This window comes from Hypanus sabinus, chromosome 1 (genome assembly GCF_030144855.1).
Source record: "Hypanus sabinus isolate sHypSab1 chromosome 1, sHypSab1.hap1, whole genome shotgun sequence".
NCBI lineage: Eukaryota > Metazoa > Chordata > Chondrichthyes > Myliobatiformes > Dasyatidae > Hypanus > Hypanus sabinus.
In genome coordinates, this window is record NC_082706.1 from 82,341,206 (window position 1) to 82,358,294 (window position 17,089).

General features: G+C 42.2%; 1 protein-coding gene across 1 annotated transcript; it reads right to left on the bottom strand.

Moving 5' to 3' along the window:
* Positions 1–13,976: 13,976 nt before the first annotated feature.
* On the bottom strand, positions 13,977–16,101 carry LOC132401565 (general transcription factor II-I repeat domain-containing protein 2A-like). Its single transcript, XM_059983613.1, has 2 exons — positions 14,342–16,101; positions 13,977–14,256 (listed from the first exon to the last, which is right to left on the bottom strand). Exon 1 carries the CDS (start codon positions 16,041–16,043, stop codon positions 14,346–14,348), a length of 1,698 nt encoding a protein of 565 aa, XP_059839596.1. The 5' UTR covers positions 16,044–16,101; the 3' UTR covers positions 13,977–14,256; positions 14,342–14,345.
* Between the last annotated feature and the right edge of the window lie 988 nt (positions 16,102–17,089).

The window sequence follows — 17,089 nt, forward strand, 5'->3', positions numbered from 1 at the left end:
ATGATAGTAGACTTTCCCCTTCAATTTGACGAATGATTGCCTTTGCAACATTAATGGCCAGAAGGTCTATATTACAAAATTGGAAAGAAGTAAATCCTCCTACCACATTTCAATGGTTCTCTCAAACTATTTCTTGTCTGAGTTTAGAAAAAATTAGAAGTACTATTTTCGATTCATCAATTAAATTTGAAGAAACTTGGGGACCGTTTATTCGACATTTTCATATGAATTAATTTGGCTGCTTCCAGACCTTTTCTCTTTTTATTCTTGTTCTGGTATGGAGTTCCGGAGTTCTTGACAGTATCATATACATATAAACTATTATTATTGCCCATGTTTAGTTTAGGTTTATTATTTTTTATATATATTTTTTTTTCTTGCATTTTTATATATTCTTTTTCTTTTGTTGACTACTCTTAATCCCTTTCATGTATAATCAATATAGGTTAGATTGATTATTATATGATCTTTTCTTTTTGCCGATAGTTTAATAAGATATTATTATCTTGTTATTAATTTAACTTTAAGTTTAATGTACTCATAACCTGTTTAATACAATATTATGTTATGTTTTTTTTATATATGAAATTCAATAAAAAGATTGAAAAAGAAAGAAAAAGAAAAAAAAAGATCAGGTCTCCTTGATCATTGATTCCAAACGCTGCTGTACCAAGGCAAAGTGTGAGCAGATCACAACCCTGTTTGGTTTAACTTGTACAACCTATTGTAGGCTGATGATAATGGTCATAAATTCTGCTGTGTAGATGGACAACCCATCTATCAGCCTTTTCCCGACCTCAACACGAAGCCAGAGGATAAGTATTCCAGAGCCCACCCAATTGCTAACAGAGATTTTAGAATCATCTGTAAAGATAGGCAAAGAGGAAAAATGCTGCTGCTGCTGTAAATGACCTGACATCCTTTCACCATCCGCAGGTCCCTGTCCATCCCCCATTCTACTCCCACATCTGGAAATTTCCAAGGTGGAGCTTCTTGCCAGACCACTGTTGGGCGAATCCATAAATCCTCAAGACCATACTCCCACACATATTTCCTAATTACTTGCAAAAAGCTTTTACAAACTCGGCTGGTATATTTCCAGCAATCCATTAAAACTGAACTCGTCAGATGGGATGTCCCCACCCTACCATGTAAGTCCAGTATACAAGGCTGAGTTTTTCTCTCTGCAGGTCTAGAAGCATCTCACCTCATTCAACACTCAGTGCATCTCTTGCTGTGGCCCAGAATGTTCCATTACAGATTCTAAGTGCACTGGCCTATAGGGCATCCAACCTATATAAAACCGAATGAGCTGGCTCTCCTTAAATTATACAAACATTGTCCAGAAAAGAGCACATTAAAGTGTGATAAATTGTTAATGTAATTATTGATACTGCATGATATACAGTTAGTGGTCACTTCATTAGGTACACCTGTACATCTGCTTGTTAATGCAAATATCTAATCAGCCAATCATGTGGCAGCAACTCAATTCATAAAAGCGTGTAGACATGGTCAGGCAGTTCAGACCAAGTGTCAGAATGGGGAAGAAGTGTGATCTAAAGTGACTTTGACCATGGAATGATTGTTAGTGCCAGTCAGGGTGGTTTGAGTTACTCATAATCTGCTGATCTCTGAGGATTTTCATGTACAACAGTCTCTAGAGTTTACAAAGAAAAGTGCAAGTATGAAAAAGAAAGAAATACATCCAGTGGGCGGCAGTTCTCTGGGCAGAAGGAGGACAGGGGAGAATGACCAGACTGGTTCAAGCTGACAGAAGGGTGTTGGTAGCTCAGATAACCATGTGTTACAACAGTGGTGTGTGGAAGAGCATCTCTGAATGGACAACACGCAAAACATTGGCGTGGATGGGCAGCAGCAGCAGCAGCAGAAGACCATGAACAATCAATCAGAAGTCACTTTATTAGGTACCGGAGGTATCCAATAAAGTGGCCACTGAGTGTATGTGGCTGGTTCTCTTGCAAATCCTTATATCTGTCCTTAACAGAGGTTACATTGAACAGTTGGAATAGTGTAAAGTCCGCAAAAATAGTGTAAAGTCTGTAATAATTCAGAACCTGTATGCTGTGTTAATAGAGATAATAAAACCTTAGTTCTTTTGAACAAGAATCAAATAGACATTGGGAAAGAAAATTCTGAAAAAGCTGAACATCTGAAACAAAAATTAAATGCTGTAAGTACACATAGCTTAGTCAGCATCTTTCAAAATAGAAATTGAATTGAATTGACTATTTCTTACTTCCTTCACATACATGAGGAGTAAAAATCTTTGTTTTGTCTCCAAAATGTCACTTTTACTGTCCTTTTAGCTCTTCACTTTCATCAGTTCTGGGAAAGAAGGCAAAGGAATTGCAAAGAAAGTGGTGGAGGGATGTTTAAGACCAAGGGGTTGCCATAGTATTATGCAATTGATGAAATTATGTGGATGATAGGACAAGGAAGGACATTTGATAAAAAGGGAATGCCAACACAGATATGTGAAAGCTGTGAGGCAGGGGATGTCAATGAAACAGGGACCCTGCACCATCCGGTAACCAAAACTACACCTTCAGGTGAAAATGTGAAATAACTGTGATCAAGTCATGTTAACAGAGAGAGAAACACTTCCAGCTGGTTCCTTGCTGATGAACTAGTTAATCAATTACAAGTTACCTCATTTCAATATTGAGTTCAGAAGGCTGCAGTGCGGTGCTGTTGATGAAATGCTATTCCTTAAGCCTGCAGTGCAGAAGGACACTCGGTTAGAGTAGGATGATGAATTGAGATGACAGACTCCAGGAAGCTCAGCAATGCCCTCTAGATTGAATACATTGATGTCATTCTTGATAGTAGTTTACCCTCTGAGAAAAGCTGAGGGAGCCTCTGGTTGTACCCATTTTCTGTACCATTCTGTCTTTTCTTTTTCAAGGAATCGTTTAGCAACAAGCATCCACTGCAAGGCTAAAGGCTCTGACAGCTACCTGAATAATATATCTTCACACACTGTCTTCTGGAAGGAATCCCTTCCACATTCCCTTCTTCCCATTTCTCTTTCTTTGTTGTATCTCCTTCGATGTTGAGGCTTTCTATGCAGTTCCTTTGAAATATCTTTCTTCTTCCTGATGTGCTTGTTCTCCTCCAACTTAATAAACAGAGTCCTTGAGCATATTTTAATGATAGAACATGGAACATTATAGCACAGTACCTTTACTTTGGCCCATGATGTTATGCTGATATTTTAACCTACTCTAAGATCGAACTGACCCTTCCCTCCTACATTTTGTCTACTTCCAGCATTTTAGTTCTTACCTCTTCTCTAATGGACAGCGTTTTCTTTCTGTCCCTTCAAAGTTCAAAGTAAATTTATTGTCCAAGTACATGTATGTCACTGTATACAACCCTGAGATTAATTTTCTTGCAGGCATACTCAATAATCCATAATAGAATAATGATATTGAACATAGAACAGTACAGCACAGGAACAGGTCCTTCAGACAACAACATTGTGCCAAACCAGCTAAAAAATAAATTAAAGCCCCCCACAAATGCTAATCCCTCCTACCCTCATAATGTCCATTTCCTCCCACCTTCCTCATACCGGCATCAATATAACCATAACAGGATCAATGAAGGACCACTTGGGCATTCGACCAGTGTACAAAAGATCAGCCTCTGTGTCACCCATGCTATTTCAACCTGCTTCAATGAGTTATCACCACCTAACATATCTTCCCCTCCTTTCCCCTTTCAGTATGAGATGCTGGCATAATGATATGCTGGCCTTTATAACAAGAGGAATTGAGTATAGGAGTAAAGAGGTCCTTCTGCAGCTGTACAGGGCCCTGGTGAGGGGTCCACCTAGAGTATTGTGTGCAGTTTTGGTCTCCAGATTTGAGGAAGGACATTCTTGCTATTGAGGGAGTGCAGTGTAGGTTCACAAGGTTAATTCCCCGAATGGCGGGACTGTCATATGTTGAAAGATTGGAGTGACTGGGCTTGTATACACTGGAATTTAGAAGGATAAGAGGGGATCTGATTGAATCATATAAGATTATTAAGGGATTGGACACGCTGGAGGCAAGAAGCATGTTCCCGCTGATGGGTGAGTCCAGAACTAGAGGCCACAGTTTAAGAATAAGGGGTAGGCCATTTAAAACAGAAAAACTTTTTCACCCAGAGAGTGGTGGATATATGGAATGCTCTGCCCCAGAAGGCAGCGGAGGCCAAGTCTCTGGATGCATTCAAGAGAGAGTTAGATAGAGCTCTTATAGATAGTGGGGTCAAGGGATATGGGGAGGGGGCAGGAACGGGGTACTGATTGTGAATGCTCCTGCACCTACTGTCTATTGTCTATTGAGAGGGATGCTGAAATCCCTATTTCCATTACATCTCCTGCTCCACACTTGAATGTTCACTTTGTTTTGTAATGACAGAACATACACCTGTCCTTCTAGCTCTTCCCTTTCCCCTATCCAGCAACCAAAATAACCCTTTCAAGTGAAACTGTGATTCAATTATTACCATATAACCATATAACAATTACAGCACGAAAACAGGCCATCTCGGCCCTTCTAGTCCATGCCCAATGCTTTCTCTCACTTACTCGCAATTATGCTTTGTGTTTGGTTTTCACATTATCATATCCGCTTTTCCCTACACCAGGTCTAGCTAATATCAATGAATATAGATTTAGAGTAAGGGAGAAGATATTTTGAAGTCATGTGAAGAGGATCTTCTTCATTCAAAGTTTTTTAAACACCTGGAGTTCACTTCTTGACAAAATGGTGGAAGCTGGGTTCGTGATAGCATTTAAAAAGTTTGTCGACGAGTGCTTAAATTGTTTAGACTTAGAAGAGTATGAGTCAGGTGCAGGGAGATGGACTAGTGTGGATGGATATCCATAAGTCAGTGTGTATGAAGTGGGCCAAATAACCTGCTTCCATGCTGTGAGTCTCTGTGACTCCATTGCTTGATTAATACTAGTGCCATAAGACATATTTTAATCCCAATAATCTCACACGTATTGTTGGTGCTAGATGTGGTCAGGTTTGGTTACAATTAGAGAATGTATGACAAGTTGGTGTTGTAAAAAAATTACCAATCTGAAATAAAAACTACTCAGAACTTTGTTCTGACATTTTTCTTGTATTGATCCTCATCCTTTTAAATCTCTACTGTGCTTGTAAAGGTTTGCTGCAAACTTGCCATGAAATTGGTATCGCTGCTTCGAACTCCTGATTTTGAAACATGTCTTCCTACAAAGCACCCGCAGACAATGCAGTATAGCCCAACTTACAAGCATGAAGGAGATATTGCAGTGATTCTTGATTCAGAGCAGTACAGTCCGCCATCAGTAATGGGATTTTCAAACTTAAAAACATAAATAAAAATTATAGTTATTGCTTGATAGTTACATTGCCATGCAAAAGAAGGTTGTATCTATAGAATACTGGAATAAATAACAATCAGTTAATGCTGAACAAATTTAGCCTAGGACTTCTATCGAGTGCTGACAAAAAAATTCATGGCCAAAATTTCTGTTATCCATACTGAACTGTAAACCAACGTAGGTGGAAGTGAGAAGAAGAGGACATTTTCCCAGAACCTGGACCAACAGTTCCAAACTCTCCCCCAACCCCAACACCTAAAATACCTTCAAAAAACTATTACAACAATATTCCAGTAAGATGGCAGCACATTCATTTGCAACAGATTCTATTGGGTCAACAAAAGGTGCTACTGTCCTACTTAAATGTATTTTTAATAATTGCAAGGTCTTGTTGAATATTAAGAACTTAAGGTGAGTTGCTTACTGGCAGAGAAAATGAAGGAGCTGTGCATCGACCTGCTGACCGAATCGATGGAGATGTACAGTTTAATCTTCTCCATAGATTGTCACCTTGTGGTGGAGAAGCCTGTGTGGTCCTGAGATCCTGAGAGCAATGCCATCTGGAGCTATGCTCCTGGTAGGGTCACCCACGGTGGTAAGGTTGAGGGTGAGGTCCCTGACAATCCAACCAAGACCTCAGTGGTGGAACAGGCGGACGAAGTTACTTCAAACTCAATGGCTGTGAAGTCGGATGAAGGCTGCAACAAATCCATCAGCTCCAGTCGTTGTGGTATTGATGCCATTGGATTCAGTTGGTTGATTTGTGAAGTATCGTGTGCTTCTTGGAGTGCAACATCAAGTACATGTTATAAAAATACACGCACAGGCATCTTCGTTCTGTGGAAATGGAATGAAGACCATCATCCTCGACCTCGAGGGATAGTCACGACGATGACGATGACAGCTTAATGGTGGGTGACCATCTTGGTCACTTTTCTTCTAATTGCAAGACCCTTTTGGACATTGTTCATGTGGAATACCACAAGTTTGATTTACTGATTCATTGGAGGAGAGCAGAGACCGACGGCTGGGAAGCTGCAGGGCCTCAGTCGTAGTGAGACTAGGCCTCTTGCTGTCTCAAACTACTAGGAAAAAGGCGTTGTAGCCAGCGCGCTCAACCAGGGGCGGTGTGGCAAGGTGTCCGGGCTGAAGACCTCTCTCCTGAGTTTGCTTGCGGAAGACAAGCTCCATTGAGGGCAACTGCAGATTTTGGGAGCTTTCAGATGGACTCGGGGCCTTAAGCCACAATGACTGTTTGTCGCCTCTGAGAGAGAGAGGCAATGAAGCCAGAGTGTTCCACTAGGGTGACATGGCGCAGCATTTGGGCTGGAGTTGGTGCTGCACCTCCCCCACCCCACCCCACCAGTGTTTGGTTGGCAGCTCAGGGTCTGGGCTGTAAGCATGTATATTTTACCTGGTGGTACTTTACTGCTATCCTATATGTGCCTGTTATATTGCATATGTGAGGACCGGACCTCAAGACATGGTGTCCCTGTTCACACTGCAGTCAGAGAAGCATTGGAAGTGTTGCGCCTCACCAGGATTGGTGTCCAGGCTGAAGGTACCTGCCCCCATGCTCATTCAGCAAACAACAAGCTCTGTTCTGGTCATCTGCAGATTTCAGCAGCGTTGAATGGATGAGTTTGGTCTATTTTACTGAGTGGCTGTATCTTCCTATCTGTTATGCGTACTTTGTGCTGTGTGTGACTGTTGGTACTGTGTTTTGAACTTTGACCTCGGAGTAATGTTGTCTTGACTGGCTGTATTTTGCGAGTATTTATATATGGTTGAATGACAATTGAACCTGAATAAATTGAATTCTTTTGCATCTGTTTGAATACTTTGCCATGGATAGCAAATGCAAAGCACTTCAGAAACATACAGGCCGGGCAGCATCTATGGAGAGGAATAAACAGTTGACATTTGGGGCTAAAATCCTTCATCAGAAATATTTGTTCCTCTCCATAGATGCTGCACTGACCAAGTTGAGTTCCTCCAACACTTCATGTGTGCTCCTCTAGAATTCCAGTATCTGCAGAGTGCCTTGTGTTTGTGGCTGTGGGTGATTCAGCTGCTGTCCTTCCCACAGATTGCTTGTCAAAAAGTGATCATCTGTAAAGGGCCCTGCAATATCCCTAAGAAATGCAGTGCTGATATCCATTGGATATCATTGTTACATAAAGATCATTGTTAAATTGACAAAATATCTGTCAGATGCTTCTTGATTTCAATTTATCAGCAAACAAAAGTCTGGTGCGGACAAATTACCAAATTGTGCAGTGTGATCTCGTCCTGCTGGGAAAAAAATGGCCGATGAAGTTTAATGCAGACCAGTGTGTATTGTTTCGTTTGGGAGGACGAACCAGGGTAGGACTTACACACTAAATGTTAGGACACTTAGGTGTGTGGTAGAACAAAAGGATGTAGAAATATAGATCTATAATTCCTTGAAAGTGGGATCACAGATAGGAACATAAAAATCTTTTTTTGGCACTTTGGCCTTCATAATTTAGGCTATTGTGTACAGGAGCGGTGATGTTATGTTGAAGGTCTACAAGACATTGGTGGGGTCAAATTCAGAGTATTGTGTGACCAGAACTGCCCCTCCCTCAACCTTCTGCCTTCTTCCTCTCATCGGGGTTCAGCTCCTACCCCTCCTGCTACTCTTTTCTTCTGGCTTCTGCCACCCTCCTTTCAAGACCTGATGAAGGACTTCGGCTCAAGACATTGTTCAATTCACTCCGTAGATGCTGCCTGGCCTGAACTTCTCCGGCACTTTGTGAACGTTGATCCTGGTTCCCAGCTTCTGTAGTCTCTCTTGTGGTGTGGAGATGTCTATCAGGGCCTTAAAGAACTTCAGAGCATCTGCAGAAAAAGTGGCCGTGAAGGTGAGGTAAAATACAGGGGAGGTGTTTCTGGCTAACCTCATCTCCATCCCCATCTTGTGATGAGCCACACTCATAGAGGCTTGTACATGATGATTGGTCTTATCGGGCAGAGGATGCGTGGGGTCACCCCAAGTTATCTAGTACCCAACAACTGTTTTAGAAAGATGCCAATGATGAAAAACCAAGGGTGTAAAGCAGTGGGGACACACTACATAGTACCTTGCCAACTTGCTGCAGGATTTGATCCTTGATGGGTTGTGAATTATATATGCAGTTTATAAATTGCACCCATAATATTCAGCTGTTTTTCATTGAGCAATTATAGAAGTGTTTCTTGCACAGAGGATAATGACGTTATGTGCACAACTAATGTCATTTGTACTGGGGGGGGGGGGGGGGGAGGTTGTGCTCGGTAGTGCCTGGGCAATTTCTGATGGTCTCTAATTAGAAAATGAGTGCAGGCACAGTTTAATAGCCTTTAAGCACAAATTGCACAAGTTTATGGAAACTTAATCTAGACACTTCTAGGTGTGGTGTATTTTAGTTCAGTTTGAACTTATCCATTACTGGTCCTACAGCAAGTGAAGTCATACTATATTTATGCTGTTGCTCTTTCTTTTGCCAATGGTAACCAGGGCTTTTGGGGAAAATACTATGATACTTTGTTGTTATCTTATTAAAACATCAAGGAATACATTGTGCCGTGAAGTCAGATGGTACTTAGAAGTGCTGCACTCCATATAAGGTATCCCAGTTTTTCCAGTGGGTGGCATAATGTAGCATACTTCCCTGCATACCCGTTCACTAATCCCAACCTGTGTTACTTTTACAATTAATTGTGGTCTGCATACAGCGACCATCCCTCAGCCCACTAGTTTTGGAATCAGGGTCAGGCTTGATATTGCTGACATCTGTCATGAAAATTGTTGTTTTGCTCCAGCAGGACAGTGCAGTACATGTAAAGAAAGATTACTGTAAGTCACAATAAGAAGAATTTTTAAAGATTAATAAGTTGTGCAAAAAGAGTGCAATATAACAAGGTAGTGCTTATGATTTCACGGACAAATTGGAAATCTGATAGCAGAGGGGAAGCGGCTGTTTCTAAAACATAGAGTGTTTGTCTTCAGACCTTCTCCCTGATGTTAGTAATGAGAAAAGGGCATGCTGCAGGTGGTGGAGGTCCTTAATGATGGATGCTGCCTTTTTTAGGCATTGTCTTTTGACGATATCCTCGATAGAGAGGAGGATGTGCCCATGATGGAACTGGCTCAATTCGCAACCCTCTGCAGCTTTTGCCAATCCTCTGCATTGGCATCTCCGTGACAAACAGCGATGTGGCCAGTTAGAATGCTCTACATGGTACTTCTACAGAAAGTTAATGACATACCAAATCTTTTCACGCTCCCAATGAAATATCGCCTCTGGCATGCCTTTCCTGTGATTCCATCAACATGTTGAGCCCAGAGTAGATCATCAGAGATGTCAACACCCAAGAACTTTGTATTTCTGTTGCATGTTGCGCCCAGACCAACACATCGCAGCAAATTCCTAATACAATAGTTCTTCCTTCTTTTACATAGTGCTATGGATCAAAACACTCACAACACACTGGAGTAACTCAGCAGGTCAGACAGCATCCATGGAAACAAACAGTCAATGTTTCGGGCCGAGACCCTTTGTTAGGTCTGAAGACGGAGGGGGCAGGGGCCCCATAAAGAAGGTGGGGGGAGGGTGGGAAGGAGAAGGCTGGTAGGTGCTGGGTGAAAAACCAGTAAGGGGAAAGATCGAGGGGTGGGGGAGGAGATAGGTAGGAAAGGTGATAGGCAGGAAGGGTGCAGAAGGAATGTAAAGGGAAAGCACTATGAGTAGTAGAAGGAGGCAGAACCATGAGGGAGGTGATAGGCAGCTGGAAGAGTAGGCAGAGTGAAACTGGGATGGGGGAAGGGAAAGGGAGAAAATTACTGAAAGTTGGAGAATTCAATGTTCATGCCAAGTGGCTGGAGAATACCCAGATGGTATATGTGGTGTTGTTCCTCCAACCTGAGTTTGGACTCATCATGGCAGTAGAGGAGGCCATGTATGGACATATCCGAATGGGAATGTGAAGCAGAGTTGAAGTGGGTGGCATCCGGGAGATCCTGTCTGTTGTGGCGGATGGAGCGGAGGTGCTCGACAAAGCGATCCCCAAATCTGCATCGGGTCTCGCTGATGTAGAGGAGGCCGCACCGGGAGCACTGGACGCAATAGTTACCCCAACAGACTCACAGGTGAAGTGTTGCCTCACCTGAAAGGACTGTTTGGGGCCCTGAATGGTGATAAGAGGGGAGGCGTAGGGATAGGTGTAGCACTTACACTTGCAGGGATAAGTGCCGGGTGGGAGATCCGTGGGGAGGGACATGTGGACCAGGGAGTCGCGGAGGGAACGATCCCTGCAGAAAGCAGAGAGGGGTAGAGAGGGAAAGAGGTGCTTCAACACACTCAGACTTTCTGTCTCATCAAGTCATGCCACTTCCTCCACTGAGTCTGAACCTGTTGTCAAGGACCTATTCACACTAACTTCAGCTTTTTATTGCCCCGCATTCAGAATTTAACTTTCACAAAATTATCCCCCAGTAATATGAGCTCAATCAACATTACTAACAGGTCATAGCATTTTAACAAAAGATATATCATGTGAGTTTCCACACGAATGGATCAAATGCAGAGCATAAGTTGATACATCCAAGGCTAATTGTTTTAGATAATGACTTCCATCCTGCTAATACAGAACCGAGCAAGAAGTTTCTTTCCCTGAATAATTCATGCCAAACAATGAGTCTGTTGGGTCCAAACACAGGAATTCTTTGAACTTGAACAATGCTGAGGAAGATCTCTAAAGCACACATATATTTTCAGCAGGGCATATTCCGCTCTTGATCATTAAAACAGATGTTCATCTAATGCTTCGGAAGTGTATTATTGTGGTGGTTCCAGTTTTGGTTTAGTTGTTGTTGTGGAGGGTGCAGCAAGGTAAGTGTTAATATAATGTCCAGGTAAGGATAGTTTGCAGACAGTGTATGGTCAGCCCAGGTACGAAAGGTCTTTGAAGAACATAGCTTTGCACAGCAGGGCGCCAGAAATATTTGACATATGGAGACGAGATGAGGATGTAATTGAAGAATGCAAGCCACACACATCAACTAAAGGAAAGTTACTTTACTATCTTAAAACTATCAACGGTGGTGAGCTTGTAGTTTCTACTTAACTCTTATATTGTGACTGGTAATTGTTCTTGCAAGTAAGGATCTGAACATACACAAGGTTACCAATTGGACAGTATGCATAACTGCCAGTCAATTCTGTATAAGAATGGCATTCCTCTGTTCAAACGGCAGAGCAGTATGGTGACAGGAGCCATGTTGCTCTATTTGTGCACAAGTAAATCAAATGTGCTTGAGGAATGAGAGTGAGTTTTCAAAGTCTCATTAATTCGTAACAACAGTGATAATCTTTCCTCCTTTTTAGAACATTGTGAGTTCAAATCTTAGCAGAAACATGAGGTTAAAAGCCCAGCCTGACACTTCATTGTGGTATTGAGGGAAAGTTGCATACCTTGAAATGACGCTTTGCAGACAGGATTTTAAGCTAAGGTCATGAATTAGCATAGCAGTTAGCACAACACTATTACAGCTCAGGGCATTGGAGTTTGGAGTTCAATCCTGGTGTCACCTCTAAGAAGTCTTTGTACGTCCTCCTCGTAGAATGCTTAAGTTTCCTCCCACAATCCAAAGATGTACTGAATAGGTGAAGTGGTCACTGTAAGTTGGCCTGTGATTAGGGTAAGGTTAAAGCTTGGGTCAGCTCAATAGGCTAGATGGGCTAGAAGTTGCCATGAAGGTGCTTATGAATGAAATTAGGAGAGCAAGAAAAGGCCTTAGTGAACAGGATTAAGAAAACCTGCAAGTTCAAGGTATGCAACTTTCCCTCAATACCACAATGAAGTGTTATGCTGGGCTTTTAACCTCATGTTTCTGCACTAAGTGAAGAACAGGAGGATGACCCGTGTGAGAATAGGACCCATCAGGTGTGGTAGTGGAAATGTGCACATGGAGTTGGAAGAGGTAGAGAGGGTACTTAATGAATATTTTGCTTCAGAATTCACTGGGGAAAAGGACCTTGGCAATTGTGGGGATGACTTACAGTGGACTGAAATGCTTGAGCATTTAGATATTAAGAAAGAAGCTGTGCTGGAGCATTTGAAAGGCATCTCATTAAGTTAAATAAGTTGCCAGGTCTGGATGCAATGTACCCCAAGCTAAAGTGAGAAGCGAGTCTCTGGTGATGGTCTTTGCATCATCAGTAGGGACAGGAGAAGAACCGGCAGACTGGAGGGTTGCAAATGTTGTTCCCTTCTTCAAGAAAGAGAATAGAGATAACCCAGGAAATGATGGAGCTGTGAGTCTTACTTCAGTGGTGGGCAAGTTGTTGGAGGAGATCCTGAGAGGCAGGACTTATGAGCATTTAGAGAGAGATAATCTGATTAGGGAGGGCAGACCATGTCTTACGAACCTGATTGAGTTCTTTGAAGATGTAACAAAACACATTGATGAAAGTAGAACTGTGGATGTAGTGTAAACAGAATTCAGTAAGGCATTTGACAAGGTACCCCTTGCAAGGCTCATTCAGAAATTACGGAGGCATGGGATCCAAGGAGACCTGGCTATGTGGATCCAGAAATAGCTTGCCCACAGATGGCAAAGGATGTTTGTAGATGGTTCATATTCTGCATGGAGGTCAATGACCAGTAGTGTTCTGCAGGGATCTGTTCTGGGACCTCTCCTCTGTGATTTTTATAAATGACCTGCAAGAGGAAGTAGAAGGGTGGATTAGTAAGTTTACTGATGACACAAAAGTTGGGGATGTTGTGGATAGTCTGGAGCATTGTCGAAGATTACAGCGGGATATCGATAGGATTCAGAACTGGGCTGAGAAGTGCAGAAGGAGTTCAACCTAAATAAGTATGAAGTAGTTCATTTTCATAGGTCAGATTTGAAGACAGAATATTAATGGTAAGACTCTTGACAGTGTGGAGGATCAGAAAGATCTTGGGGTCCATGTCCATAGGACACTCAAAGCTGCTGCAAAGATTGAGTGTTGTTAAGTAGGTGTATGGTGTGTTGGCCTTCATCAATCATGAGATTGAGTTCAAGAGCCATGAAGTAATGTTACAGCTATATAGGAACTTAGTTAGACCCCACTTGGAGTATCGAGCTCAGTTCTGGTCACCTCACAACAGGAAGGATATGGATACTATAGAGAGAGTGTAGAAGAAGTGTTGCCTGGATTGGAGAGCATGCCTTCTGTGAATAGGTTGAGTGAACTTAGACTTTTCTCCTTGTTGTGATGGAGGATAAGAGGTGACATGATAGAGGTATATAAGATGATGAGAGGCATTGATCATGTGGATAGCTAGAGGCTTTTTACCAGGGCTGAAATAGCTAACACAAGGGGGTGTACTTTTAAGGTGCTTGGAAGTACAGGGGGGATGTCAGGGGTAGAATTTTCACACACAGTGAGTGGTGGTGTGTGGAATGCATTGTCAGTGACAATGGTATAGGCCAGGGGTCAGCAACCTTTACCACTGAAAGAGCCACTTGGACCTGTTTCCCACAGAAAAGAAAACACTGGGAGCCGCAAAACCCGTTTGACATTTAAAATGAAATAACACCGCATACAACGTTTTTTTTGCCTTTATGCTATGTATAAACAAACTATAATGTGTTGCATTTATGAAATTGATGAACTCCTGCAGAGAAAACGAAATTACATTTCTGCATGCAACAAAAACATTTTGAACTCCGAAAAAAAGACGTTGGGTTGAAAGTTACTTTTAAGTAAAATACTCAATGTCTATTTGAGTCCTTCTTGTATTTATGAAAAACGCCGAACTTAAATTTTCCGCCAGCAGCAAACCAAAAATAACATCAGCCAGCTGTCAGCCTGAAAAATAAAAGGACTATTTCACTGAACAATGAAAAAATATGAATATACATAAAATAATAGGCAATTAAAATATTTATCATACTTGGTTAATGGGATTTCTGCTCCTGGACCTCAGCGCACAGCGTCTGCACATCAGGGCTGTATGACATCACCTTCATCTTTACACAGGATCGCAAGCTGTCATCTGTGAGGCGTGCGCGATGTTTGTTTTTAATAAAGTTCATGTTGGAGAACACCTGCTCACATACATATGTGGATCCAAAGATCGACAGGACTCCAAGCGCATACTTTTTCATGTTTACATAAATGTCGGGCATAGCATTCCATGTTTCGAACACAAGTTTGTCCGGTTTTGGAAGGTTTTCAATATCACTCCATTTGTGATTCTGAGCAAGAACGGCCTTCTGACGGGCAACATCTTCAAGGTCTGCTGTCAAGCGTCTAAACTTGGACACCCATATGTCTTTGTCGGCTATGTCGGCCAGTTCCATCTCAAGATCAGGTTGACTCACACCTGCCAATGCAGTCGTATTCAGTAGGGAAGGATCGATGCTTAAGGGAGTGACCGGGAAGGATAATGTGTTTTTTTCCTCTCTGAACTCACAGAAGCGTTTCCCAAACGATGTTTGCATTGCGATGATTGCAGAATGTAAATACTCCGAAATTATCATGTCGTGACCTTGTTTGAACTCTCTCAAATTGGGGAAGTGAGACAAAGTGCCTTTCTGTAAATCTCTGGCAAGCACTGTCAACTTGCGCTCGAATGCCAAAACATCCTCCAACATGTGCAGGGCTGTGCGTCCTTTCCCCTGAAGAGCTGTGTTCAGCGTGTTCAGGTGCGCTGTCATGTCTACCATGAAGTGTAGCTTTTCCAGCCACTCTGGCTGTTCCAGCTCAGGAAAGGTGAGCCCTTTGCTGCCCAGGAAAGTTTTCACTTCTTCCAGACACGCGACAAAGCGTTTCAGCACCTCCCCTTTGGACAGCCACCGGACTTTGTTGTGCAGCAGGAGATCAGAATATGCGCTTTCCAGCTCGTCCAGTAACAAACGGAATTGACGGTGATTTAAACTTTTTGCCATTATTTTATTGACAATCTGAATGACAACATCCATTACTTCTGTGCATTCCGGAGGAAATGTTTGAGCGCACAGTGCCTCTTGGTGCAAGATGCAGTGAAAAGTCAGCAGCTTTCTGTCCAGCGACTTCTGCAGTAAAGCCACAAATCCCTTGTGCGTTCCCGTCATATTCGGTGCCCCATCAGTAGCTACTGACACCAGATGGGTGGTCTTTATTCCTTTGGCTCTTAAACAATTCAAGACAGCCTCACAGATGTCCTCCCCCCGTGTTTGGTCTTTTAGAGGTATCAACTCAATCAGTTCTTCCTGTGGCCCGGCAGAGTTTACATACCGGCAGAACAACGCTATTTGTTCAATATCACCTTTGTCTTTAGACTCGTCACAGGCAATCGAGTAGGCCACAGCTGAATTGATGTCTTTAATTTGCTGTCTTGTGATGTCTTCTGCCATTTTTATGGTTCTGTCTTTGACAGTCTTTGCAGAGAGGGGCATATCCCTGATTTTCTGCACAATTTCACTCTTGTTTTTAAAGTCCGTGAATAGATGTTCTGAAATCTTAATGAAAGATTCTTTTATATATTCACCATCTGTAAACTGCTTCCCGTGCCTGACTATTTCCTGAGCGGCAATATAACTGGCGTATGTCGTTGATTTTCCAGACTTCATCCATTTCTGGAAATGATTTTTGCTCAGATCAACCTTCCGCATCAGTTCCGAAACGGCTTTTTTTCTCTCATCTCCATCCGGATATTTTTGAGAAAAGGCTGCGTGTTTATTCTGGAAATGCCTTGCGATATTTGACTTTTTGTTGTTTGCTGGTTTCTCATTGCATATTAAGCATACCGGTAAACCAGTCTCGTCAACAGTGAAAGCAAATGAATCTGTCCACGTATCATTAAACGTTCTGTTTTCTTCAGTCACTTTTCTTTTTTTAGAATTCTCCATAGTTGGCTTACCTTGGATCGAAAAATTAAAGAAATCGCGCACTAGCGGGTGTCAGGTATTGGCAGTGGTGACGTATATTAATAGCGATAAAAACACGTTGTAGCGGTGTGCTCACGCAGTCAGTAAACTGCAGTCGAATAACTTTATTCAAACTAAACAGCCTTGCTTTTAAGCCTCCCTCAACCCAGCCCCCATGGACGCAGATGCTGCAAAAGACGCGTACTCACAAACCCCCGTAGGCTATCTCCCTTAGCTGGAATGCTGGCTAATTGTGAGCCGTTTCGGATGTGCCAGGAAATGTGTCGCCACACTTAGATTGTACAAGATCACCATAATCTTCAAATTTAGAATTACATTTCAAAAGCTAACAAACTAACATAAAATACATTTTAATTAAATACTGACCAATTATTTCCCAAAGCCACAGGGAGCCGCAGCACAGAGGTGAAAGAGCCACAAATGGCTCGGGAGCCGCAGGTTGCCGACCCCCGGTATAGGCGGAGACAATAGGGCCCTTGATACTATCTCAAGCTGAAGAAGGAAGTTACCTTGAGTGTTCTGGTCAAACAACATCACCAAAACAAAACAGATTTCTGTTAGTTGTGGGATCTTCTGTGGAATTTCTGTAAAATGTTTCTGATATTACAACAGTGACCCTAATTCAATGCTTTGAGGCAAATGGACAAAGGCATACCTGTCTGTTTTTTAACTTGTGACAGCCATTTAGGTTGCTCAGCATGCACACGAAGGGATTTAATGGAAATTTGAAAACTCATTTAACAATATATTAATAGGCCAATAACCAATTT